The sequence below is a fragment of the Rhinatrema bivittatum genome, chromosome 3 (assembly GCF_901001135.1).
Source record: "Rhinatrema bivittatum chromosome 3, aRhiBiv1.1, whole genome shotgun sequence".
NCBI classification, from domain to species: Eukaryota; Metazoa; Chordata; class Amphibia; order Gymnophiona; family Rhinatrematidae; genus Rhinatrema; species Rhinatrema bivittatum.
The window spans coordinates 447,848,478-447,874,501 of NC_042617.1; the positions used below are offsets into that span (position 1 = coordinate 447,848,478).

Sequence of the window (26,024 nt, forward strand, 5' to 3'; positions counted from 1 at the left end):
CCTCTGCATCAGCGGGGATGGGGTTCTATTCTCGGTATTTCCTAATATCAAAGAGAACAGGAGGCCTCCGCCCTATTCTCAACCTCAGAGCCTTGAACAAGTTTCTTCAAAGAGAAAAGTTCAAGATGGTCTCTTTGGGCACCCTAATCCCACTTCTGCAAAAAGGAGACTGGCTGTGCTCCCTTGAATTAAAGACGCATATGCCCACATCAAGATCTTCCCTGGTTTCAGGAAGTATCTCCAATTTGTTAAGGGCTTGGAACACTTCCAGTACAGAGGGTTGTCATTCGGCCTTACATCGCCCCTCGTGTTTTCACCAAGTGCCTGGCAGTTGTGGGGGCACACCTCCGCTGTCAGGGGGTACCTGTATTCCCCTACTTCGATGACTGGCTGGTCAAGAGTGTCACTCAGCAGGGTGCGCTATGGGCTCTCAATATGACAATTGTGATGCTGCGATATCTGGGGTTTGTTATCAATTAACTCAAGTCCCATCTTATCCTAACACCATGCCTGGGATTCATCGAGGCCAGACTGGACAAGGGCAAGCCAAGGTGTTCCTGCCCCACGATCGAGCACTCGCCCTATCGTCCCTTGTGAGTTTGGTCCACTGACGCTGGCAGGTTTCGGCTCACCTTCTGCTGCATCTTCTGGGTCACATGGCAGCATCTGTCCATGTTAACACCTGGCCCGCCTATGCATTTGCAGAGCACAGTGGACATTGTGGTCTCAGTGGACGCAGGCAACCCAGGACCTCGATGCATGTATCTGCATTACGCCACCTTTCCAGGTCTCCCTGTCCTGGTGGGAGGACCTGTCCTCACTGGAGCAAAGGGGTCTCATTTCAAGTTTCCCCGCCCCAGGTCATACTGACCACTGATGCATCCCCCCTGGATTGGGGGGGTGCAAGTGGACAGCCTCCATACCCAAGGTCGTTGGTCAGCTCAAAAATCTCAATGCCAGATCAACTTCCTGGAACTTCGGGTGATCTGCTACGCTCTTTGGGTGTTTCGGGATCACTTGACCCACAAAGCGATCCTGATCCAGACAGACAATCAAGTGGCAATGTGGTACATCAGCAAACAGGGGGGCACTTGTTCGTTCCTCCTCTGTCAAGAGGCGGTGCAGATAAAGGCCTGGGCTCTGTCACAAGGCATGCTCCTATGAGCAGTGTACCTATCAGGGTCAGAGATTGTGGTTGCAGACTGCTTAAGTCGAGCATTCCAACCACATCAGTGGGCACTGGATCAAATAGTAGCAGATCAGATCTTCCACCTGTGGGGAACCCCAGACATGGACCTCTTTGCTTCCCTTTGTAAAAGCAGAGTGAGCCACTTCTGCTCCCTGTTCAGAGCAAATGGATTACCAACCTCAGACGCCTTCCCACGCCACTGGGGCAAGGGTCTTCTGTATGTGTATCCTCCGCTTCCGCAGGTAATGAAGACTCTCTTGAAGCTCCAGCAGGACAAGGGGACCATGATCCTGGTGACTCCCTATTGGCCAAAACAGATCTGGTTCCAGCTCCTGCAAGACCTGTCAATCAGAGAGCCGATCAGTCTGGGGATCTCCCCCGATCTGATTACACAGGATCGGGACAGGCTGCACCATCCAAACCTCAGGTCATTAGCTTTGATGGCCTGGATGTTGAAAGGCTAGTCCTGTGGTCCTTGGATCTCTCTAATGACGTGTCTTGGGTGAGGGTCATGTCTTGGATCCATTCACCTGTCCCACTCCGAAGCTGCTGGACTAATTGTGACACCTCTCGAAGGCTGGGTTGAAAACCAGTTCAGTCAGGGTACATCTGAGTGCCATCAGTGCTTACCATCAGGGTGTTGCTGATACGTCCATCTCTGTGTAGCCCTTAGTAGGGCAATTTATGCAGGGTCTGCTTCAGCTGAAGCCTCCCCTCTGGCCTCCCATTGTGTCATGGGACCTTAATGTGGTTTTGGCATGGCTCATGTGAGATCCTTTTGAGCCTCTGCACTCCTGTGATCTGAAGTTCCTCACCTGGAAGGTTCTCTTCCTGGTAGCGGTCACTTTGGCGCACAGGGTCAGTGAGCTTCAGGCTCTGGTTACATATCTGCCCTACATGAAATTCTTTCATGATAGAGTGGCCCTGCGTATGCACCCTAAGTTCCTGCCTAAGGTGGTGCCTGATTTTCATGTCAACCTTAAATCATTCTCCCACCTTCTTTCCGAGGTCTAATTCACACCAGGGTGAACGGGCTCTGCACAGTTTGGATTGCAAGAGGTCCTTAGCTTTCTGCCTAGAACACACAGCAGGCCAAAGGCAGTCCACACAATGCTTCATATCTTTCAACAAGAATAGATTGGGAGTTGCGGTGGGCAAGCAAACTCTGTCCAATTGGCTGGCGGATTGTATCTCCTTCTGCTATGCACATGTAGGCCTTCAGTTTGGAGGCCGTGTCAAGGCTCATTCTGTGAGAGCTATGGCGGCGTTGGTAGCCCACTTATGGGTAGTTCCCTTCGCCGAAATCTGTAGAGCTACAACGTGGAGTTCAGCCAATCTGTCCTTCGCAATCTCTTCCAGCCTTAAACCCAATTCTCCCTACCTAGGGCCCATTGTTAGGGTTCAGGCTGCTTCCCTCTGTTACCAACAGCACCATAGTGTCTTGTGCTCGTTGGCACCCAGTTGGGGGCTGTTGGTCATTTTTGTATCTGGGAGCAGCCTGTTGCTTGGTATTCACCCACATTTGAGGACTTCCATCCTGCTTGTGCTAGGAGAAAGCAGAGTTGCTTACCTGTAACAGGTGTTCTCCTAGGACAGCAGGATGTTAGTCCTCAAGAAACCGCCCGTCACCCCACAGAGTTGGATTCTCCTGTGTTTTGTTTTATTTTTTCGTTCATGAATTCTATGTTACGAGACTGAAAAGGGACCCCGCATGGACGCGCGGATAGTGGCATGCTGGACTTCATCTGATGATGTCACCCACATGTGAGGACTTACATCCTGCTGACTTAGGAGAACACCTGTTACACGTAAGCAACTCTGCTATCTATGAGGTATTTGAATGTTGATCTTAACCTGCTCCTCCTTTCTTCTAAGCTATACATATTTAGGTCCTTAAGTTTCAGATCATAGTTCTTTTTGTGCAGACCCTGTACCAATTTGGTAGCCCTTTTGTGGACCATCCTTACTCTTATTGATATCATTTCAGAGGTACAACCTTTAAAACTGGACAAATAATTCCAGGTGAAGTATGACCAACCACCTATACAGTGGTATTAACACCTCCTTTTTACTACTAGTTATAACTCACCCTATGAACCCTAACACTCCTCTAGCTCTGGCTCTGGCACACTGTTTGACTACCTTGTGTTCATTAGATATCATTATCCGAGCTCTCTAACCTGCTTGGTGGATAACAGTATCTCATCCCTATAATTTATTGCTCTCATACATTTCTGCACTCCTAATGTATGATTGTGCACTATGCATCTGAAGTAAACCTTTTACTACAAGCCAAGCTATAACTGCACCTATGAAACACTTCTTGAGAGCAATTTTCAAACTGCCTGCAGAAGTGCAAAATCCATGGGTATTTTTACCACTGGACTTGCCCCAATCTTCAAAGGGAAAATGTTCCTTTTGCATGTATGTTTAAAAAACCAAACATACATGTGTAAATGCAAATGCCTCCCCAACCCCATCCTGAGAATGCCTCCTATCACTACAGGTAAAGTTACACATTTAGTGGCAATATACGTGAAACTTTACCTATACATTAGGTGGGAAATTTTCAAAAACACTATTTCCACTTTTAAAAATTGGCCCTCCCTTTATATAAGGCAAAACCATTCTGCAAGCAACAAACAGCCTGATCATATCAAGAGCCAGGAGAGCCCTGGTTGAGTCTCATATGCTGTATTTCAGAGTGTAAAAGTGATTTTGGCTGGTGACCTAGGCAGGTCGCCCAGGAAAGTCACAAAGTACATACAAATAGGCCACGAAGAGCCAGGGCAAAGCCAGAGTCAAGCAAGGTCTGCGGTGTTGCAGTATGAAGTTGGTATCTGCACTCTTCTATGTTACTTTGTAAAACATAACAAAGTCCATATTAAAAAACATTTAGCCGGCTATTTCAGAAATTAGACGGCTAAATGAATATTTGGGCACTTATCTAGCTAAATTCTAACTGGCTATTAAGCTAACAGGCTAGAATTTAGCTGGCTAAGTTAGGGGAGTTTCGGGGGCGTAACTGGGAAGAGTTGAGTTAGCCTGTTAAGCTAGCCAGCTAACTCCAATATAACTGCAGGGAATATGGGGTAGAGAAGCATTATGGGCTGTCCTAAAAAAAAGATGATGGTGCATCCATTTTTACTGAAATGGTTTACAGGCCTCCATATCAAATGGAAGAACTATACAGAGATCTGGTTGAAGACATCCAAAAGGTGGGAAAGAAGGGAAAAGTGTTGATTGTTGGAGATTTTAATCTGCCAGATGTAGACTGGAGAATCCCTTCTGTGGAATCTAACAAAAGTAGAGGGATAGTGGATGCCCTGCAAGGGGCTGTGTTCAAACAAATAGTAATGAAACCCATGAGGGAGGGAGTTATACTTGACTTAGTGTTCACAAATGGGGATAATGTCTCTAATGTCCGGGTGGGTGCCCACCTTAGCACCAGTGATCATCAAACGGTATGGTTTGATATCGCAAATAGGATACGGAGAAGTCACACGAAGACCCCAGTTATGAACTCCAAAAATACAAACTTTGTTTAAATGGGGACGTACCTGGAGGTAGAACTAGAAGACTGGGAGAAAATAAGAGAGGTGGAACAGATCAGCAAAAAATTTAGGTGCGACTATCAATACTGATCTATCATTGAAACAACACATATCACTGGTAACAAGAAACTCCTTTTACAAATTACAACTCTTGAAACGTCTTCGTCCTTTACTTTTTTTCCATGACTTTCGGACTATTCTACAATCCACTTATTTTTTCGGGACTTGATTACTGTAATTCTCTCTATATAGGTCTTCCCGATAACACACTTCAACCACTTCAATTAGTTCAAAATGCAGCTGCACGTATTTTATCAGGTTCTTCAATTAGAAATCATATTATTCCAATACTTCATCTTTACACTGGTTACCTTTCAAATACAGAATACAGTACACAATTCTAACCATTATACATTCCCTTATTCATAATTCTAACTCCACTATCTTGTGTTCCCTTCTTCGAATATATAAACCATCTAGACATTTAAGATCAATGAATAAGAACCTTCTAGAAGTACCATCACCTTGTCAAGCACGGCTTGACATTACTAGGAAAAGAGCCTTTTCGATAGCAGGTCCAACTCTTTGGAATGCACTACCAGATTCAGTAAGATCCATATCAAACTCAAAACAATTCAAAAAATCTTTAAAAACGCAATTCTTTCAAATTGCATTCAAAATTACACCCAATAAATAATCAATCAGTCACTCTCCATACATTAATCATATGGCACCTTATTCGTACTATTATTATTTATTTTTAATAATTATGATTTTGTTTTAAGTTTGTTTATTTATAGTTTTATATTTTGTGTAATTTTTAATTGAGCTTTATTTTATATTTTGAGTTTTTGAATGATATAGGGGCGGATTTTAAAAGGCGCGCGAATAGCCTACTTTTGTTTGCACTCCAGGCGCAAACAAAAGTACGCTGGATTTTAGTAGATACGCGCGGAGCCGCGCGTATCTGCTAAAATCCTGGATCGGCGCGCGCAAGGCTATGGATTTTGTATAGCCGGCGCGCGCCAAGCCGCGCAGCCTACCCCCGTTCCCTCCAAGGCCGCTCCGAAATCGGAGCGGCCTTGGAGGGAACTTTCCTTTGCCCTCCCCTCACCTTCCCCTCCCTTCCCCTACCTAACCCACCCGCCCGGCCCTGTCTAAACCCCCCCCTTACCTTTGTCGGGGGATTTACGCCTCCCGGAGGGAGGCGTAAATCCCCGCACGCCAGCGGGCCTCCTGCGCGCCGGGCCGCGACCTGGGGGCGGGTATGGAGGGCGCGGCCACGCCCCCGGACCGCCCCGGGCCGTAGCCACGCCCCCGTACCCGCCCCCAAAACGCTGCCGACACGCCCCCGAAACGCCACGACGACCGGGCCCGCCCCCGACACGCCCCCCTCGGAGAACCCCGGGACTTACGCGAGTCCCGGGGCTCTGCGCGCGCCGGGAGGCCTATGTAAAATAGGCTTCCCGGCGCGCAGGGCCCTGCTCGCGTAAATCCGCCCGGTTTTGGGCGGATTTACGCGAGCAGGGCTCTGAAAATCCGCCCCATATTGTACACCGTTTTGACTAAACTTTGTAAAAGCGGTATATATACATTTTTAAATAAAATAAAATAAAACAGTGGGCCAAACTAAAAGGAGCAATTACAAAGGCAACTAATCTATATGTTAGAAAAGTAAACAAAAGCAAGAGAAATAAGAAACCTATCTGGTTCTCAAATGAGGTGGCTGATAAAATAAATGCAAAAAGAACAGCGTTCAAGAAAAATAAAGGATCCCAAAAAGAGGAACACAGGGAAGAATATCTGGTGAAACTGAGGGAGACTAAGAAAGTAAACAAGAAAGCAAAAAGTCAGGCGGAAGAAAGGATTACCAAAGAGGTAAAGAGAGGTAACAAATCATTTTTCAGATACATCAGAGAAAGGAGAAAGATCCAAAGTAGTATCATGAAATTGAAAGGTGAAATGGATCAATGTGTGAAGAGAGACGAAGATAAGGTGGAAATATTAAACAAATACTTCAGTTCGGTGTTCACTAAAGAAGACCCTGGAGAACTATACACTGAATGAAAATTCTTTTTCACTTAGGGCCGGATTTTAAATGCCCTGCGCGTGTAAATCTGGCCGGATTTACGCGCACAAGGCCCTCGCACGCCGGCGTGCCTATTTTGCATAGGCCACCGGCGCGCGCACAGCCCCGGGACGCGCATAAGTCCCGGGGCTTCGTAAAAGGGGCGGGGAGGGGCGGGACCGGGGGCGTAGCGCCGGCCCGGGGGCGTGGTCGAGGCCTCCGGACCAGCCCCCGGGTCAGGGGATGGCGCGCCAGCAGCCCGCTAGCGCGCGCAGATTTACGCCTGCTCAAAGCAGGCGTAAATCTGGCAACAAAGGTGGGGGGTTTTTAGATAGGGCCAGGGGGGTGGGTTAGGGAGGGGAAGGGAGGGGAAGGTGGGGGGAGGGCGAAGGAAAGTTCCCTCCGAGGCCGCTCCGATTTCGGAGCGGCCTCGGAGGGAACAGGTAACGCGTGCAGGGCTCGGCGCGCGCAGGTTGCACAAATGTGCACCCCCTTGCTCGCGCCGACCCCGGATTTTATAAGATATGCGCGGCTACGCGCGTATCTTATAAAATCCAGCGTACTTTTGTTCGCGCCTGGTGAGCGAACAAAAGTATGCCCTCGCGCAAATTTATAAAATCTACCCCTTAGGGGTAGATTTTCAAAAACGGCGCGTTCGTGTACTTTTGTTGGCGCTCCAGGCGCAAACAAAAGTACGCGGGATTTTAGTAGATACGCGCGTAGCCGCTAAAATCCTGGATCGGCGCGCGCAAGGCTGCCTATTCCGTGTAGCCAGCGCGCCCCGAGCCGCGCAGCCTGCCGCCGTTCCCTCCAAGGTCGCTCCGAAATCGGAGTGGCCTCGGAGGGAATTCGCTAACGCCCTCCCCTCACCTTCCCCTCCCTTCCTCTACCTAACCCACCCCCCCCGGCCCTGTCTAAACCCCCCCTACCTTTGTTGGGGTATTTACGCCTCCAGAGGGAGAAGTAAATCCCTGCGCGCCAGCGGGCCGCTGGCGTGCCTAGACGCAACCCGGGGGCGGTTCTGGACGGCGCGGCCACGCCCCGGGGCCCGCCCCCGAAATGCCGCATCCCGCCCCGAAAACGGCATGCCGCTCGGCCCCGCCCCGACACGCCCCCGACATGCCCCCCTCGGAAAACCCCGGGACTTACGCGAGTCCCGGGGCTCTGCGCACGCCGGTAGGCCTATTGAACATAGGCGCGCAGGGCCCTGCTCGCGTAAATCCGGGCGTATTTACGCGAGCAGGGCTCTTAAAATCCGCCCCTTAGTGTATAGTTAAAGTCTGGAATTCATTGTCAGGGGATGTGGTTTCAGCAGTTAGTGTTACTGGTTTAAAAAAGGTTTGGATAAGTTCCTAGAGGTTAAATCCATAAACTGCTATGATGGTAATTAATAAGCAATAGTAGCTTGTGATCTATCTAATGATTGGGTACTTGCCAGGTACATGTGACTTGGATTGGCCACTGTTGGAAACAGGATACTGGGCTTGATGGACTCTTGGTCTGACCCAGTATGGCATTTCTTATGTTCTTATGTTATGTTCTTAAGGACCGTCACTAGTTAACAAGACATTGGAGGGGGGTGGAGTAGAAGAAACTCCATTTACAGAAGAGATTGTATGGGAAGAGCTAGGAAAACTAAAAGTGGACAAAGTCATGGGGCCGAATGAGGTTCATCCCAGGATACTGAGGGAGCTCAGATATGTGCTGGCGGGTCCGCTGCACGACCTGTTCAATAGCTTCCTGGAAACAGGAGTGGTGCCAAGTGATTGGAGAAGAGCGGTGGTGGTCCCGTTTCACTTTTCCCACCACCTCACTTTGGTGGTGGCAAAAGTAATGGAGACTCTTCTGAAGAAAAATATAGTGAACAATCTACAATTAGGAGGATTGCTGGACCTGAGGCAGCATGGATTCAGTAGGGGAAGGTCCTGTCAGTCAAATCTGGTTGATTTTTTTTTGATTGGGTGACTAAAGAATTCGATCGAGGAAGAGTGCTTGATGTGATCTACTTGGATTTCAGCAAAGCTTATGATATAGTCCCGCATAGGAAGCTTGAGAATAAAATGAAACGCTTGGGCGTGAGTGCCAAAGTGGTGCCAAGGATTACAAACCTGGTGGGAGTCCAGAGAAGAGCGACAAAAATGGTGGTGGTGGGGGGGGCTCCATCAAATGACTTATGAGGAGAGGTTGAAGGATCTAATTATGTATACCCTGGAGAAGAAGAGGTGCAGGGGAGATATGATACAGACCTTCAAATACCTGAAAGGTTTTAATGATGCACATTTGACAAACCTTCTCCATTGAAAAGAAATCAATAGAACTAGGGGTCACGAAATGAAACTCCAGGGAGGACTACTCAGAACCAACGTCAGGAAATATTTCTTCATGGAGAGGATGGTGGATACCTGGAATGCCCTTCCGGAGGAGGTGGTGAAGACAAAAAGAGTGAAGGATTTCAAAGGGGCATGGGATAAATACTGTGGATCCCTAAAGGCTAGAGTATGGAAACGAGGAAAACAGCGCATTGAAGTAACTTGTTGGTATGGCGGTTACTACCCTTAACCAACAAGCATTCATACTGTTGATAAAACTCATTATTGCTCTCTGCTTTAACGGCAGGGGGAAAAGAGAAATTAGTTTCAGACAACAACCAATAAGGACATGAATTTTACAGTCTGGGAAAACAAATAAGCATGGGGCTAACTTGCTGATGCAGTTATTACTACCCTTAATCAATAAGCCTTAAACTTGTGATGTAACTCTGCTCTCTGCTTCAACATTGCTCTCTGCTTCAATGGCAAGAGATAACGGGGAATTGGACTCAGACAGCAACCAACAAGGGCCCTTACTTTAACAGTTTGGGAAACTAAGTATGAGGGTAACTTGTAAGGCATGGAAGTTGCCATCCCCTGATGATACCTCTTTGGGGGAGACCTGGTTCTACCATAAGCTTGTTGGGCAGACTGGATGGACCATTTAGTCCTTTTCTGCCATCATTTCCATGTTTCTATATGTTAAGTCTAGTCAAGCCAAAGGCTGCAGTTTCACTATTGAATATACCCCTAAAGTTAGCTAGATAAGTTTATCCGGATAACTTTGCTAGCTGGACTATGTCTGAATATAGACCTCTAGATGTTTAACTGTGGAAATTCATTTTTTATCATGAATGAGATATGCAGAAGTAAATATAAGCAAGGAAATTCAAAATTAGACTCCAAGGAGCCCTTAGCACAGTGATTCCCAAATCTGTCCTCATGACCCCACAGTCTGAAAGGTTCTCAGGATAGCTACAATGAATATGTATGAGCAGGGCCGGCGCGTCCATTAGGCGAACTTCGGCAGTCGCCTAGGGCGCCGAGCCGTAGGGGGCGCCGAAGAGTAGCCACGTGGTGCTGCAAGCCCCCTACGGCTCGGCACCCTGAGAAGCACACAGTCGGTGCCGAAATAAGTAGGGGAGGGGGTGCAACCGGGCGGGGGGGGGGCCAGCAGCGCAAGGGTCGCCTAGGGCGCCCAATACCCTTGCACCGGCCCTGTGTATGAGATAGATTTGCATGTATTTGATCTCCAATACATGCAAATATATCTCATGCATATTTATTGGTGATTTCCTGAAAACCCAACTGACTGTGGGGTCATGACAGGTTTGGGAAGCACTGCATGAGTGGGACCTGGTGGGGCTTTATGCCAGCACTGTACAATACTGAGAACAACATGGAGCACCCGAGGTGCTATGTCAGAATTAATTTGGAAGCTTTTTACTCTTATCTGTCTTAATCTAAATTTTAATTTCTCGCTGTTTTGGGTTCTGCATCTATCCTTGACTTGAAGGCACTAGAAACTTCTAACTTTTCCTTCTGCGTACACATCCTAATTTTATTTCTTAGTAGCAAGTAAAAATCATTATTAGACTAGACAAGCCAAGAACATAACAATTTGCTGGCTGTACATTATCGATCACAGATTGGCATACTAAGAGAGTTTTTATTACATATGCTTTTTTTTCCGCTCTTAAGGCAGATGTGAAAGAAGGAAAGGAGTTTAGCATTCAGCAGTTTTCATACCACCTAGGTCAAAGAACACTTTGAAAACAGACAAGTGCAGACATTCAGTTGAGATTTAATTTATTTATTCATCATCACACTGCACTCTAGAGGGACGGGGGAAAACACAAAGGGGTAGATTTTATAAATCTACGCCCGCGCGTACTTTTGTTCGCGCACCAGGCGTGAACAAAAGTACGCAGGATTTTATAAGATACGCGCGTAGCCGCGCGTATCTTATAAAATCCGGGGCCGGCAAGCGCAAGGGGGTGCACATTTGTGCACCTTGTGCGCGCCGAGCTCGGCGCACACTGCCCATTCCCTCCGAGGCCGCTCCAAAATCAGAGCAGCCTCGGAGGGAACTTTCCTTCCACCCCCCGCACCTTGCCCTCCCTTCCCATACCTAACCCCCCCCCCCAGCCCTATCTAAACCCCCCCACCTGTGTTTTAAAAGTTACATCTGCCAGCAGGCTGCTGGCGTGCAATTCCCCGGCCTGGGACCCGTTTTGGAGGCCTCGGCCACAAACCCGTAACCCCCGGGCCAGCACCACGCCCCCGACACGCCCCCTGGAATGCCCCGAATGACGCGTCGGCCCTGACACGCCCCGACACGCCCACCTAGCGAAGCCCCGGGAGTTACGCACGTCCCGGGGCTTGCACGTGCCGCCGACCCTATGCAAAATAGGCTCAGCGCGCGCAGGGGTTTTTTAAAAGGGTTACGCGCATAACGTATGCGCGTAACCCTTTTCAAATCTGGCTGAAAATGAGAGAAGACTTGGAGGCATACTTGGTGACTTTTCTAAAGGTTACATGACTGTGTGGCAGTGATGGGACTCCAGGACCCAGGTTGGTGTCATCCCGTGGGGGGGGGGGGGGGAAACATTTATACAGACCTATGAACATTGGAGGACATTCTTGTTTTTCTCTCTCCATGCTGGCTATATGATCCTTAGCATATTCCTGTTACTTATCGGAAATCTTGCTATACTGTTATATGTGCAGCATTGGTGTGTGTGTGTTGGGGGAATTCTGACACTGTTTTATAGTCAGTGCAACAGTTCCTGGCTATATATTTTCTCACTCCTAGTTTGAGTGCTACCCATCCTTTCCCTGCTTGTGGATACATTGGCATGTGACGGAAGTCAGGAGTACCTTTTAAACATTTATGCCATGCTTCTTTCTCTTTCTCTCCATCCATGACATGTTAGCGCTAAAATTCTATACTGCGTTTTTGTGCTTTTCTGCAGTGTTGCTGTATGTGCGGAGGGAGGCTGAGGAGGTCTTTGATGCACTTATGCTGAAGACTCCATCTCTGAAAGGTTTGATGGAAGCGGTAAGTGTTCTTGGAGCATTGCTAATGCTATGATTCCTGCACCACCACCACCACCACCATCAACACAAATGCACATATTTTACGTATTGCGCAGAAATAAGGAGATAGACATTTCAAGTTTATTTTTGTTAAACTATTGATGAGAAGCAAAGCAGGTGAAGAAATACTCTGCTCTGATCTATTGCACTATTTCATTTCAGAACCTTTCTGATATCAAGGGGGAAGAGTAACATATTTAAACTTCCTATAATTTTTAAACAAATTGCAGGTTTCCATTTGACTTGTAAATCCAAATTTGGAGATATATATATAGATATAAAACATTATTATTAAAATGTTGAATTTAAACAGCCGACTTAATATAAGGTGTCCATAAGAAACTGTGGAATTTAGAATAGAAAAGACCCTCTTGGTATCATAGGGTCTTTATTACTAGGCCAGTTTGCAAAGAGTAAGGCTGTGGAACAAAACAAAACAAATCAGAGCTAGGTAATTTGTTTTTGTATGTGTCTAAAGTCTTATGATCTAATTAAGAAATGAATGATTAAGACATAACTGTCTGAGAACAAGAATTATTTTAAGCCCACACCTGGAGTATTAGCTCATAAATAAAAGTCCAATTGTTCCCCTTTTTGTTGGACATAAACATGTTTTCTAGTTGAAAGAGCGAAAAACATCACATGATGCTCCATCTAAGATGGATGACTAAAGGACAGCTTGTCCTTGGATCTAAAATGGAGGATAAAATTTAAGATGGAAAAAAGGGGTGTATAATAGCTTGCATTGTTCTAATTACTAATCAGTATATCTTTGGATGAAGGAATAAACCCTAGCCATGATTGGCTGTATGAGGTGATGATGTCATGAGTATATGAGGAAATGGGTAATCAAATAATGATGTATTCATTGGCTTTGTAGGTGTGCAATGAAAAATTTAAAGAATATAATGAGCTGCCTGTGTAGGATGTACTGAGCAACTGAATTCTTAGTTTTTACTGTTAGAGCTATAATTTTTGCAATAAAACAGGAAGTTTTGTTTCATGTCAGATTTTCTTGGTTATTCAATCTACCACTTTAAAAATTGCTCCGTGGAGACATTTATTTGGGACCTCTTAATCAGTTTTATTCTGAGATCAGGATTTTTAAAGGAAATGGGACATTTTTCCAAATTCTTGCAAGTCCTGTGGAGGGATGGTCCTACATTAACAAGGACAAATGTTTTTGCTTTGTCCTGAAATACCTTGCTCCTTCCACCCTCAAAACAATCCAGTATATTTCAGTGGAGCTGTGGCTACATCCTTCATCCCAGATTGCATTTCAGTGCGTTCCTAAAAATAGTTTTGAAAAGTTGGCCACCACATATGAAGAAATGATTGTCTGATGGCTTTATGTCTACTGGTCATTTTATTCAGAAAATGTGAAACTGCTCTCCAGGTTGACTGGGCATGTTGCACAGGCAGCATTCACAGACCCTGGAGGAGGAAAGGAGGGAGGGAATCTGTCATTTTGCAACAGTGACACCTGGTGGCTTAAATTAGGGCCCGTGATTACAGGGTTTTGGAAGGAGGTCAGTGCGTGGCCCCTGGCTGAGGACTGTCACTGTAATGACTGGACTAAAGTAAGTTGGAAGGAGATATAAAATAGGGGAAAAAATCCCCGGGTAGTTACAAATGAAGGCTCATGCTACCAGATTCCCTCTTAGCTGGAAGCCCAAAGGAGCAGGAGGAAACTACTGAACCACAAAAAAAAAAAAAAAAGCAAATCTGATTTAAAAAATACCGGTTTAGTATTAAAATGTAATGCTTTTTCATATCTGGTGGACCTGTCCGGCCATCCAAACATTTTGGGACAGGGAGTGTGTATTTTTACACGACATCCTAAAAGATCACATACCAAAGGATTCTAAACTTTTCTTGTTAAACCTACCAGCAAAAGACCTGCCTTCTCAAAAGATGAGACTGTTTGCTTTTGTAGAGATAGCCGCTGGGTGTACTGTGATGGCGTGGTGGAGAAAGGTTGAGGTGCCTTCACTACAGACAGTATGCAGGAAACTAAAGATAATACAGTATATGGAAAAGCAGACAGCTTTAAGGAATGATAGAATTCCTAGACGCCATGAGATTTAGGACCCTTTTAAATCCTGGCTGGATAAGAAAGGGTTTAACCTGGACTTATTGCTACAAGTGAACATATATGGACATTGGAGGTCTTGGTGATCGGAAGTCATTATTAGTTTGCTATTATGTCCTGGTATTGGGGGGGGAGGACAAGGTGATATTTTTTTTTCTTGTCTTGTCTTTTTCTTTTCATATCTGGGGTGAAAATGTAAAATGTTGCTGCTGTTGTACTGGGTTTTTTTTTTTGATATATGTCCAGATGTGTTATATTTGAATTTAAAAAAATTCCAAAAAAACCCAAAATGTAATGCTGACGTACTCTCAGGCCCAGGAGCATTAAAAATTCCCTTCAGTTTGTGTATTAGATAAATAAAAAGAATCAAAAATACAGTGATACAGTATTTGATAAAACATAGTAGTCTCTGATTTATAAATATTTTTATATTCTAGATCTCAGAAAAATATGATGTCCCTTTGGATAAAATTGGAAAAATCTTCAAGAAGTGTAAAAAAGGGTAAGAGCAGACTAGTTAGCTTTGTTGTTGTTAAGATGAATCTAGACATTACACTTTAAGCACCTCTAGAAATCACAATCCCGATGATCCAGTACTGGGTCTAATGATCAGGTAAAATGCATACAGGAGATATTGCTTCTTCTCTGGCCTTGAGTCTTCCTTGCCAGCCAAGCTAAGTTGTGTTACAGAGGTGATACCTCCATTTAGACTGGGTTTTCATGTCTGAAGACTTCTGTTGGTGAAGGTGACACACTATGCCAACTTTGAAGGAAACTGCTGTACATAGAATTCAAAATGAAGCCAACATGCTTGATTTCTGACGTGAGGAGACATAAGTGAGGGTCATTATGGAAAAATGGAATGCATGAAAGCCACGAGTTCATTAAAACAACTGTTAGACACTTGCTGTAGGGGGACAACATGAGTCCAGATCTGAGAGAACATTGTAACTGCACAGTAGGCTTTTGCAGTAAATGGCATGAGGTGGGGGAATTAATGGTGTTAGAAGTGGGTTAAAAAGCCTTCCCAACAAATAAACAATGGCTTTTTAATAGCTAAAATATTTTGTTATCTTGTACAGCACCATAAGTGTGTGCATGTAGCATTAGTTTGTAAGCACAAAGATTGGAAGCATTCCCTGCGCCTTGCTGCTCTGTGTCTTCAAGCAAGGGCCAGTTGAGGAGCTCTCTGGATCATCAGATTGATTGCTGCTTCTATTCCTGGAATAGTAGGCATTACAGAATTAGGCTACTTTTTGATAAGCTTTGCGTTGCAATTGACCTATGCTGTTGGAATGTGTAAATCGTTAGCAAACAGCAACAGTCATTATGGAGCTGATACAGCCTATTTGCGCAACCAAATATTTACTGCACATCACAGTGATATTTGTCATAAACTGACAAACTAGCATATCTGAATTTATTGTATTTTTTTGGTGCTGGGGGATATCCTTAAGATGCATGACTAATATGTGAGTGAAAAAACTATGATGTTTAAAAGCAATAACTAGTTATTAAACTGAATTAATTGAAAAAAGGGATGGGTTTATCACATCTATATCCAGATTCATGAGACTTGAACTTGATATTCTGCTGCTAGAGTACAAATGGAAAAACAGCTGCAAGTAAACACTAGAAAGGCTCCAACACACTACCTCTAAAAAATATATGAAAGATAATTTCTTCCTGAAATTTTTACCTTTTCCGCTGTCCTTTTCCAGTATCCTGGTGAACATGGATGACAATATCGTGAAGCACTATTCAAACGAAGACACCTTTCAGTTACAGATTGAAGAAGGAGGAGGATCGTTCAAGCTTACACTCACTGAGATATAGCTCCAGATTCACAGCACCTGGGTTTTAAATGAAGGTGCCAATATGGACATTTTTAGGTTCTTCACTCTGCAGGGAAAAGCCTATCACAGCCTTAGGAAGAAAGCCATCATGTGTGTTTGAGCCCTTGAAGGACCAAAACAGCAAAACTTATGCAATAAAACTCACCAGCAAGGAGTGAGAGTAGCATTATGCGTTTGGGAGATTGTGGTGTTGCACATAGTGGTATACGTTTGTGCTGTGACATTACCACGGGGAATGGTCAAGACTTCACACCCAAACCTGAATGAAACATTATTATAATGAAACCAAAGGGACTGCAGAGATCCATCCTTTGGGAAGCGTGAATGTGGAATTCACTCTATCCACTAGACACCAACTGGGTTGGCTATTAAATAAAATGCCATAAGTGCTCTCAGCTGTTGGCAGGTTGCGCTTCCTGTACATGTATGACTCTTCAGTGTCTCCATAGGATTTTCTGAATAGGCCCTACTGTTGATACCAATGGAAGAGCAAAGCTGCCTTGCTTTATGGAGAACGGAAATAGGCTACTGTATGAAACCAATAGTAAGAAGAAACTGTGCTGTATATAATAAGTGCAATAAGGTGTATGATTGTAAATGTGTACATACACATATGTTGCGTATATAATATATATATATATATATAAATATGGTATGTATGTATATACCATGGTTCAATGAAATGCTATATAGCAGAATGAAATTGTTATAAATGCACAAACTTGAACAAATCCTGTATGTACAGTGGAACCTGCCTGAATGATTTAACTAACGGAGGACCTATTTTATTTACAAACTTGAGAAAATAGCACAGCAAACTTTCTTGACTGAATGTATGTTTAAAAAAAAACAAACTATCAGCAAAAAGAATACATCTTTAGCTCTTCCTTCCTGCTATAATACCCAAATGTGGGAATAAGACCTTTTTTTTAAAGATTTTATAGTCTATCAAGTTAGCAACTTTCTATTTTAACCAGATCAGAAAGACTATATTGATAGAAGTTAGAGAGATTACAGAGTAAAAGAACATCAGTCATTTGATATTGATATATCTTCCAAATTACAAGCATCATAAACCCAACTACTCGCAAACCATGCACCCAACAAAAACCAGTTACCCAAAATGTAAATATATCCCATCTGGGTTGACCAGTGTTATATTAATACAGTCCCATAAAGCTATGAAGATATTGAGGTATGTCCACAAGGAGAAGAAAACTTTAAAGCAAGTCCATTATCTTCAACCCAAACAACAAACTTCTGACCTCTGTTCTAGAGTCAGTGAAAGAGAGAGAACTTTTTAAGCAAGAACAGTTTTCTAGGAAAACAAATACTAACTTTATAACTTAAAGTCCACTCCAAAAAGAAAAAAATCTCCTCCGATGGGGTTATGTTAGCAGTTTTCCTATATTTTGGTGAAAAACTCTGCAAGACAGTTGATACCAGGGAGAGAGAAGAATAAAAAATGTGATTTATCTATTCTAGTTAGCCATGCTGAGGAACAAGTAGGTAAAAAGACTTATCTAAAGAAGATGGAGAATGGGTGGCGGAGAAGGGATTCAAACTCAGGCCATAATACTTAATTCTTAAGTGCCACACTGCTGCTTCAGCAACGAGTGAAAATACCGTGTGATAAGCAGTAAACTCAATGACCTCTTGTTTTCACCTGCTATATTTGTGTGGTAACCGAATCCATATCCTTCATGGAAAGTTCCATTCCATGGATTTATGGTTCACCAAGGTAATGCATGCAGGCTTTCCACTGTTAATACTATGAACAGACTTCAGTTTTTGATGGTCACAATTGTATGGAGATAGTTTCTGTGGAAAGGGAATTTTATGTATGTATAAATATATATATATATTAGTTTTACTAAATGGAAGTTTTATTGCAAAAAAAAAAAACTGTAACGGGTAATATGTAGGTTCAGGGAAACAGAACAGATGCTTTGTACAAATAGATTATTTACTGTTTGTTAAAACTATTATAATGAAGTATATGAACTAAATCTAAGAGCTGGTTTTCTGCTATAGAAAAATATGGGACAGGGTCATAGCAAGTTTTTGTATTTTGTAACAAACTAATTTTGTCTTGCTGTTTTTAATTGTCATTGAAGATGTATTTTAAAACCAAAGGGACTAAATTTTATATGTCCATTTCTAAATATGACTCTCTGCTTGCTTGTTTCTCATATTCAGAGATTAATGTAGAAAAGATCGTTACTTTCTAATGCTTTACAGAGAAGATACTTCCATTTTCTTTCATTGAAAGAAAACACCACGTATCATTCACCAGTTAGCACTTTTAAAAGTGGATAGGAAACGATTGAATCAGGCTCTCACCCTCAACAAACAAATGAGGTAAGCAGAGAGGTACAGAGGTGGGGAACCCACAAAACCATCTGTTCACAACAAAGAGGATAAAGAGTGTAGGCAGAGAGATGCCAAGGAAAGGAGCAGCATCCGAAACACTGTTCACATAAATGTTCATAAGAAAATCCCAAATTTGGATGCCCTAGTAGCAGAGGCAGTTTGGATGATATTACTATACATGGTATAAGGAGCCACGCAAAGTTATTATCTACTGGGGAAGGACAGGATTAGCAGAAAAAAAGGGGCAGCAGGGCAGACTAGGAGGAATGAAGGGGAAGGAGTAACACTTTCTATTAGAATTACTTTTATTAATCAAAATAAAATTCATTAATATAAAGTTTATAATAGCAATCAATTAATAAGAATCAGATTCACTGCAATTAAAATTAGGTCAATTGCATTACTATTATAGCTGGCAGATTACATAAGCATTTGAATCATAAATAGTTGAAATAAAAGGTTAGTTAATATTTTAGTATCAGATATATATATATTGCAGTTAAAGAAAATTAAATTACATATCTGTTTTATAAGGCAGATCATAGAAAGCATTTACATATTGTAGCTTACATGGCAACAAAGTGCATAGACAATACCCAGTTGCCACCAGCCTGCCAGTTTCGACCTGTCTGTGGACTTGGTTAGGAGTAAAAAGACTTCTGCTCAGAACAAGTGAAGGGCCGAGGACCTGGTACTTACAAACAGAGGAAGCATTTTTAATGCTTGGGTAGGTGCCCATCTAAACTCCAATGATCATCAGACAGAGTATGGTTTGATGTAATGGCCAAACTGAGAGGAGTTACACAAAGCTCAAAGTCCTGGACTTGAAAACTAACAACTTGGGGAAGTACCTTAAGGAAGTGCTGCTGGGAACGGGAGGGGTTTATAGGTGAAGTGGAGCAACAGTGGACTAAGCTAAAAGGAGCTATAAAAAGGCAACAAACCTTTTATGTCAAGAAAATAAATAAAGAGGAAAAGGAAACCAGTATGGTTTATCAAAGAGGTGGCTGAAAAAGTAAGACTGGCATTCAAAAAGTACAAAAGATCTCAAAAAGAAAAGTACAGGGAAGAATATGTAGCAAAACTGAAAGTCAAAGAAGGAAATAAAGACTGCAAAAGCACGGATGGAAGAAGATGCAACAAAAGGAGTGTAAAGCGAGGTAACAAGACTTTTTTTTTCAGGTAGATCAATGAAAAGAGGAAGGGCAGAGATGATGATGATGGAATAGTCATAGCCTTGGCTGTGGATCAGTGTATGGCAAGTCTCAATGAACACCATTTACATCTGGAGCGTGAGGCAATTCCTGGCAAAGATGAGAATATTCTTGATGCTCTGGCAACAGACCATACAACATCAGCATGGTTTATGTACTTCCCTGGGTGCAATCTGAATTCTTTGTCTATTGCCTTCAGTAAGTTCTATGAAATAGGGCATTCCCAAAACAAGTGAAGGGTTCCCTCTTCAGCTGGGCAAACCTTTGGGCTGTGCATCTACCTGCTGAGGCCCATCATGTACATCAGAGCTTTCCAAACTGTGTGTCGGGACACGTTAGTGTGTTGCCTGCAGTGTGCAGGTGTGCCCGGTCAACTCTGACGCAAGTTTGGGCTTTTTTTTCTAGAGATTCACTTTTTTTTTTTTCAGTTTATGGGTTGCTTATTATTAGGTGATTTTTGCTGTCAATCGCGTTTTTTGGGGGACTTGGTGGGTGGAACGAGCCTAGCTGCCCTTGCATTGGCTGCTGCTGCTGATGAGGCCTGGCCATGAGGAGTACTGACTGCAAGCAACAGTGTTTGGTGATCCTGGAAGGTTTTATGCAGCACGGCAGGCTTGAACCCTGAAGGGAGTGAAGCACTTAACTGGCAACAATCAAAAAGAAGAGGTACATGAGTGTGGGGGCGAGACATGTACTGGGGGGGAGAGAAATGAGTGTGTGGGGGACAGACGTGCTGGGGGGAGAGAAATGAGTGTGTGGGGGACAGACATGCTGGGGGGAAGAGAGATGAGTGTGGGGGGCCAGACAATTTGTTTTATTATTGTTACTCATAAATTATAACAATAACATGAACCTTGGAATATTATATATTTTTAATATAAATGAAAGGTTTTCATGAGATAGGTTGTGTCGTGAAACATTTTATTATGTATATATTTAAGGAAACATACATAAAGGGGTGGATTTTCAGAGCCCTGCTCGCCTAAATCCGCCCAAAACCGGGCGGATTTAGGCGAGCAGGGCCCTGCGCGCCGGTGAGCCTATTTTACATAGGCCTACCGGCGCGCGCAGAGCCCCGGGACTCGCGTAAGTCCCGGGGTTCTCCGAGGGGGGCGTGTCGGGGGCATGTCGGGGGCGGGCCCGGTCGTCGCGGCGTTTCGGGGGCGTGTCGGCAGCGTTTTGGGGGCGGGTACGGGGGCGTGGCTATGGCCCGGGGCGGTCCGGGGGCGTGGCCGCGCCCTCCGTACCTGCCCCCAGGTCGCGGCCCGGCGCGCAGGAGGCCCGCTCGCGCGCGGGGATTTACTTCTCCCTCCGGGAGGCGTAAATCCCCGGAGAAAGGTAAGGGGGGGGTGTAGACAGGACCGGGCGGGTGGGTTAGGTAGAGGAAGGGAGGGGAAGGTGAGGGGAGGGCGTTAGAGGATTCCCTCCAAGGCCGCTCTGATTTCGGAGCGGCCTTGGAGGGAATGGGGGTAGGCTGCGCGGTTCGGCGCGCGCCGGCTATACAAAATCGATAGCCTTGCGCTGCGCCGATCCAGGTTTTTAGCAGATACGCGCGGCTCCGCGCGTATCTACTAAAATCCAGCGTACTTTTGTTTGCGCCTGGAGCGCAAACAAAAGTAGGCCTATTCGCGGAGTCTGAAAATCCGCCCCAAATTGTCGAAATATGTTTCGTTCGTTTAACTTTTAACCTCTGGTTTGCTAGTAGACTGAATTACTGTGTCGTGAAATTATGTTTGTCTAAAAAGTGTGTCACCAACATGAAAAGTTTGGAAAGCTCTGATGTACATGAATGCTCTCACAGGCAGGCCGCCCTGTATGCAATGTTTTGTGATGTAGGTGGCTTCCAGTAGTTTGGTCACAGGTTCTGTAGTGTCCTTTGCATGAATGAGCTTATAGACAGTCTGTGCTATGCATAAGGCCGATGTGATGTGTTGTAGTCTAAACTTCTTCGTGAGGAGCTCCACTTCCTTGCAGTACAAAGGGACAGTCCAGTTATATGGCCCTAAGGTCTCCCTCTTGTTCCAGCCTACCCTTTCCAGGCTGGGAGGAAGAAGAGGTATCTTGTATGGTTGCTGGAGTTGCTGTTCAGGATTATTCCGATGCAGCTGCAGAAAAAGAAAATCTGCAGCATGCCAACAAGGTCAGGAACTCCTCCACCCCCCTCCCCTCGTTTGCCTTGCTCCTCTGCTTAGATGCTCTTTGAACAGAGCTGCATGTTTCACATGATCCATCTTGGAGTTTCAAGAGTTCAAAGAACAACATTAAAGCAACTGAAATGCAGAGAATGTGTGGAAGAGCAGAGAAGTTAATGGGAGGGGCAGTAGCTTGAAAGCTTTATGGGACATGGATGTTCTAGGAGAAGAATTAAGGAAGGGGGTAGTGAAAAGTGTAATGTTTTGTGAGTTTGTTCTGTTCTGTCATTTAATTGTTGATATTCTATTTTATGATGTAAACCGCTTTGATATATGACGAATTGTGGTATATCAACATTTCTTAAACTTAAATACTGTGGGTCATGTTAGAAAGGGGAAATGAAATTTACATTGGTGTGATGTACATCTCCCCCCCCCCCCCCCCCCCCAGCACAGGCAGAAAAGTTAGATACAGAGTTAGCCAAAGATATTCATGAAATTGGAATGAAGGAGGAGGTGCTGATGATGGTATATTTTAATCTTTTAGATGCTTAGTGTCCCATTCTTACTACAGAAGCAGGGAGATTCTGGACTTCCTTCAAGGGGAAATACTTGGGCAGTTGGTGTGGAATGCCATCCTATATTATTAATTTTGAACATGCTTCAGGAAGGTCTGCTCTACTGTCAGTGCTTCATGACAGTGAAGTAAGACCAGCAAGATAGGGGGTTTTCATTGAGACCGTATGGATGGAAACAGTGATTAAGGTGACATTATGAGATGCATACTAATATAAAAGTTACACTTATTTTTGAAGCAAACTTGTCTGCTTTGAAAATGATCACATTAAAACTGCCTGCACACAATTACAGCTGATAATTTGTGCATGTGAAATTTTCAGCAAAATTTGCCTCACTTTTTATAAAATCCAGAAAAATATATAAGTGCAAACCCCTCCCCAGCTCTATGAACACCTCCATTCAGTTTTGGTAAACTTGCAGACATACAAGACTCATTTGCATAAGTTTACTTGCATATCGGACGGGCAATTTTATAACAAACAATTTCCATAGGTAAAGTATTATTTTACCTGAAGAAATACCTTTGAAAATTACCCTCCATAACATTAAATATCACATTTTATGGAAAATGTTAACTATGTTGGAGCTTGCCAGCTTTGAAAATGGCAGTATAGAATTGGCATATGAGCAGTTTGGATTGCCTGACAAGCAATTGTTAAAGATGTTTCTTTAAAGTGGGAGTAGGTTTTAAAAAAACTATGAGGGTGATATTCAAAGGGGTTTGTCTGGATAATTCTTGATTTAATCAGACAAACCCCGAAGTTTGAATATCTGGCCCCTTTATCTGGATAAATTGTATCCAGCTAAGTAATTAATTGGATAAAATTTATCCCGATCAATTGGCGGCATTCCGGGCCGGAGTTCACTTAGCCAGATAACTCACTTGGCTAAGTCTGGATATGTCTCGGAGTAGCGTTAAAGTTATCCAGGTACGTGTCCCCGGATAACTTTAACCTTACCAGGTTATATTGAAAATATAGCCAGTTCAGTGCAGACCGAAAATTAAAAAAAAACCCAATGCAGACCTGTAGAGCCAATCCTCATCCCCCCCCCCCCCCCCCGCCCCCACTAAAGGATTATAACTAATGTGGCAATAGCACCATCCCCCCAAGCCTCTCAAAAGATTTAAGACATTGTGGGCTTATTGGCCCAAGGATTTTTCCCACCCTGAATTCTGAATTCACGGCCTTGGTTTCCTTCTGAAAGCTCACCCTCCCACCCACTAGGCAACTGCCACGCCACAAAACCCCCAGGCCACCAGGAACATGGTGAGATTGTCATGCTCCTGATGGTCTCTAGCATAAACTAATAGCATTGCAATCAACTTATGCTACCAATATCACTATCACAACAACACTGGACGCCACTAGGAGCATGATGATCTTAATGTGCCCCTGATGGTTTGAGGATCTTGTTGTGGGACAGAAGTGCTTCAGGTCATCTAGGGGATGAGAGGGTGAGCTTTCAGAGAGGGCTCAGAAGCCACAGATTACTTCTGAATTTGCAGAGGAGGTAGGGAGAGAGTGCTATGGCCCACATCAGTTCTAATCCATTAGTGGGGTGAGGGATCGAGCCTACAGGCCCGCAATGTATTGTTTTGGTCAGCACTTAACCAGCTATATTTTTAATATAGTCGGTTAAAGGTTAAAGTTATTTGGGAACGTGTAACCCTGGGCGGGACGGATCACTTAGACTGCACCAAGGGCACATAGAAAAAGAGACCCTATCTCCTTTCAATCTCCATGGATTGCTTTAGAAATCTGAGTTCCAGAGCTCCCAGTGGGGGAAGCATAGCTTCAAGATCCTTTTACATTAACTCCAGTACAAGCCACTTTTCCTCATTGTAAAGAACACTGATAATAGCCACAGTGTTTTGCATCCACAAATCACAGAGAGGCAACTTCTTTACTGATAGTTGATTAAATGACTGAAGGCCATGTCCAAATATATCCATAAGAACATAAGAAAATGCCATACTGGGTCAGACCAAGGGTCCATCAAGCCCAGCATCCTGTTTCCAACAGTGGCCAATCCAGGCCATAAGAACCTGGCAAGTACCCAAAAACTAAGTCCATTCCATGTAACCATTGCTAATGGCAGTGGCTATTCTCTAAGGGGCGGATTTTCAAAACTCCGCGAATAGCTTACTTTTGTTTGCGCTCCAGGCTAACCTTCCCCTCCCTTCCTCTACGTAACCCACCCGCCCGGCCCTGTCTAACCCCCCCCTTACCTTTGTTGGGGGATTTACGCCTCCCGGAGGGAGGCGTAAATCCCCGCGCGCCAGCGGGCCTCCTCCGCGCCGGGCCGCGACCTGGGGGCGGGCACGGAGGGCGCGGCCACGCCCCCAGACCGCCATGGGCCGTAGCCACGCCCCCCGTACCCGCCCCCAAAACGCTGCCGACACGCCCCCAAAACGGCGCGCCGACAGGGACCGCCCCCCGACACGCCCCCGACACGCCCCCCTCGGAGAACCCCGGGACTTACGCGAGTCCCGGGGCTCTGCGCGCGCCGGTGGGCCTATGTAAAATAGATGTAAAATAGGCCCACCGGCGCACAGGGCCCTGCTCGCGTAAATCCAGGCGGATTTACGCGAGCAAGGCTCTGAAAATCCGCCCCTAAGTGAACTTAATAGCAAGTAATGGACTTCTCCTCCAAGAACTTATCCAATCCTTTTTTAAACACAGCTATACTAACTGCACTAACCACATTCTCTGGCAACAAATTCCAGAGTTTAATTGTGCGTTGAGTAAAAAAGAACTTTCACCGATTAGTTTTAAATGTGCCTCATGCTAACTTCATGGAGTGCCCCCTAGTCTTTCTACTATCCGAAAGAGTAAATAACCGATCCACATCTACCCGTTCTAGACCTCTCATGATTTTAAACACCTCTATCATATCCCCCCTCAGTCGTCTCTTCTCCAAGCTGAAAAGTCCTAACCTCTTTAGTCTTTCCTCATAGGGGAGTTGTTCCATTCCCCTTATCATTTTGGTAGCCCTTCTCTGTACCTTCTCTATCGCAATTATATCTATTTTGAGATGCGGCGACCAGAATTGTACACAGTATTCAAGGTGCGGTCTCACCATGGAGCGATACAGAGGCATTATGACATTTTCCGTTTTATTCACCATTCCTTTTCTAATAATTCCCAACATTCTGTTTGCTTTGTTGACTGCCGCAGCACACTGTACTGACAATTTCAATGTGTTATCTACTATGACACCTATTGGCCATGCTCCTGTCTTCAGGTACAATGGATGATTTTAATGATAGGTTACAAATTTTAACTAATAGATCAGAAATTTCATTTTTTAGTTCCTTCAGTACCCTAGGATGCATACCATCTGGTCCAGGTGATTTGATACTCTTTAGTTTGTTAATCTGGCCTACTACATCTTCCAGGTTCACAGTGATTTCGTTCAGTTCGTCTGACTCATCACCCCTGAAAACCATCTCCGGAACTGGTATCTCCCCAACATCCTCATTAGTAAACACGGAAGCAAAGAATTCATTTAGTCTTTCTGCAATGGCCTTATCTTCACTAAGAGCCCCTTTAACCCC

At 44.5% G+C, this 26,024-nt stretch overlaps 1 protein-coding gene across 3 annotated transcripts in view; it reads left to right on the forward strand.

Annotated features, from left to right (window-relative positions):
* GRHL1 (grainyhead like transcription factor 1) overlaps positions 1–18,325 on the forward strand; it is a 188,159-nt gene extending 169,834 nt beyond the window's left edge. For all 3 annotated transcript variants that reach the window (XM_029595854.1, XM_029595855.1, XM_029595857.1), the window contains exons 14-16: positions 12,096–12,181; positions 14,749–14,813; positions 16,033–18,325. In XM_029595854.1, the coding sequence (XP_029451714.1) occupies positions 12,096–12,181; positions 14,749–14,813; positions 16,033–16,147 (266 nt within the window). In that variant the 3' untranslated portion in view covers positions 16,148–18,325. The remainder of the gene's footprint in view (positions 1–12,095; positions 12,182–14,748; positions 14,814–16,032) is intronic.
* The last annotated feature ends 7,699 nt before the right edge of the window (positions 18,326–26,024 follow it).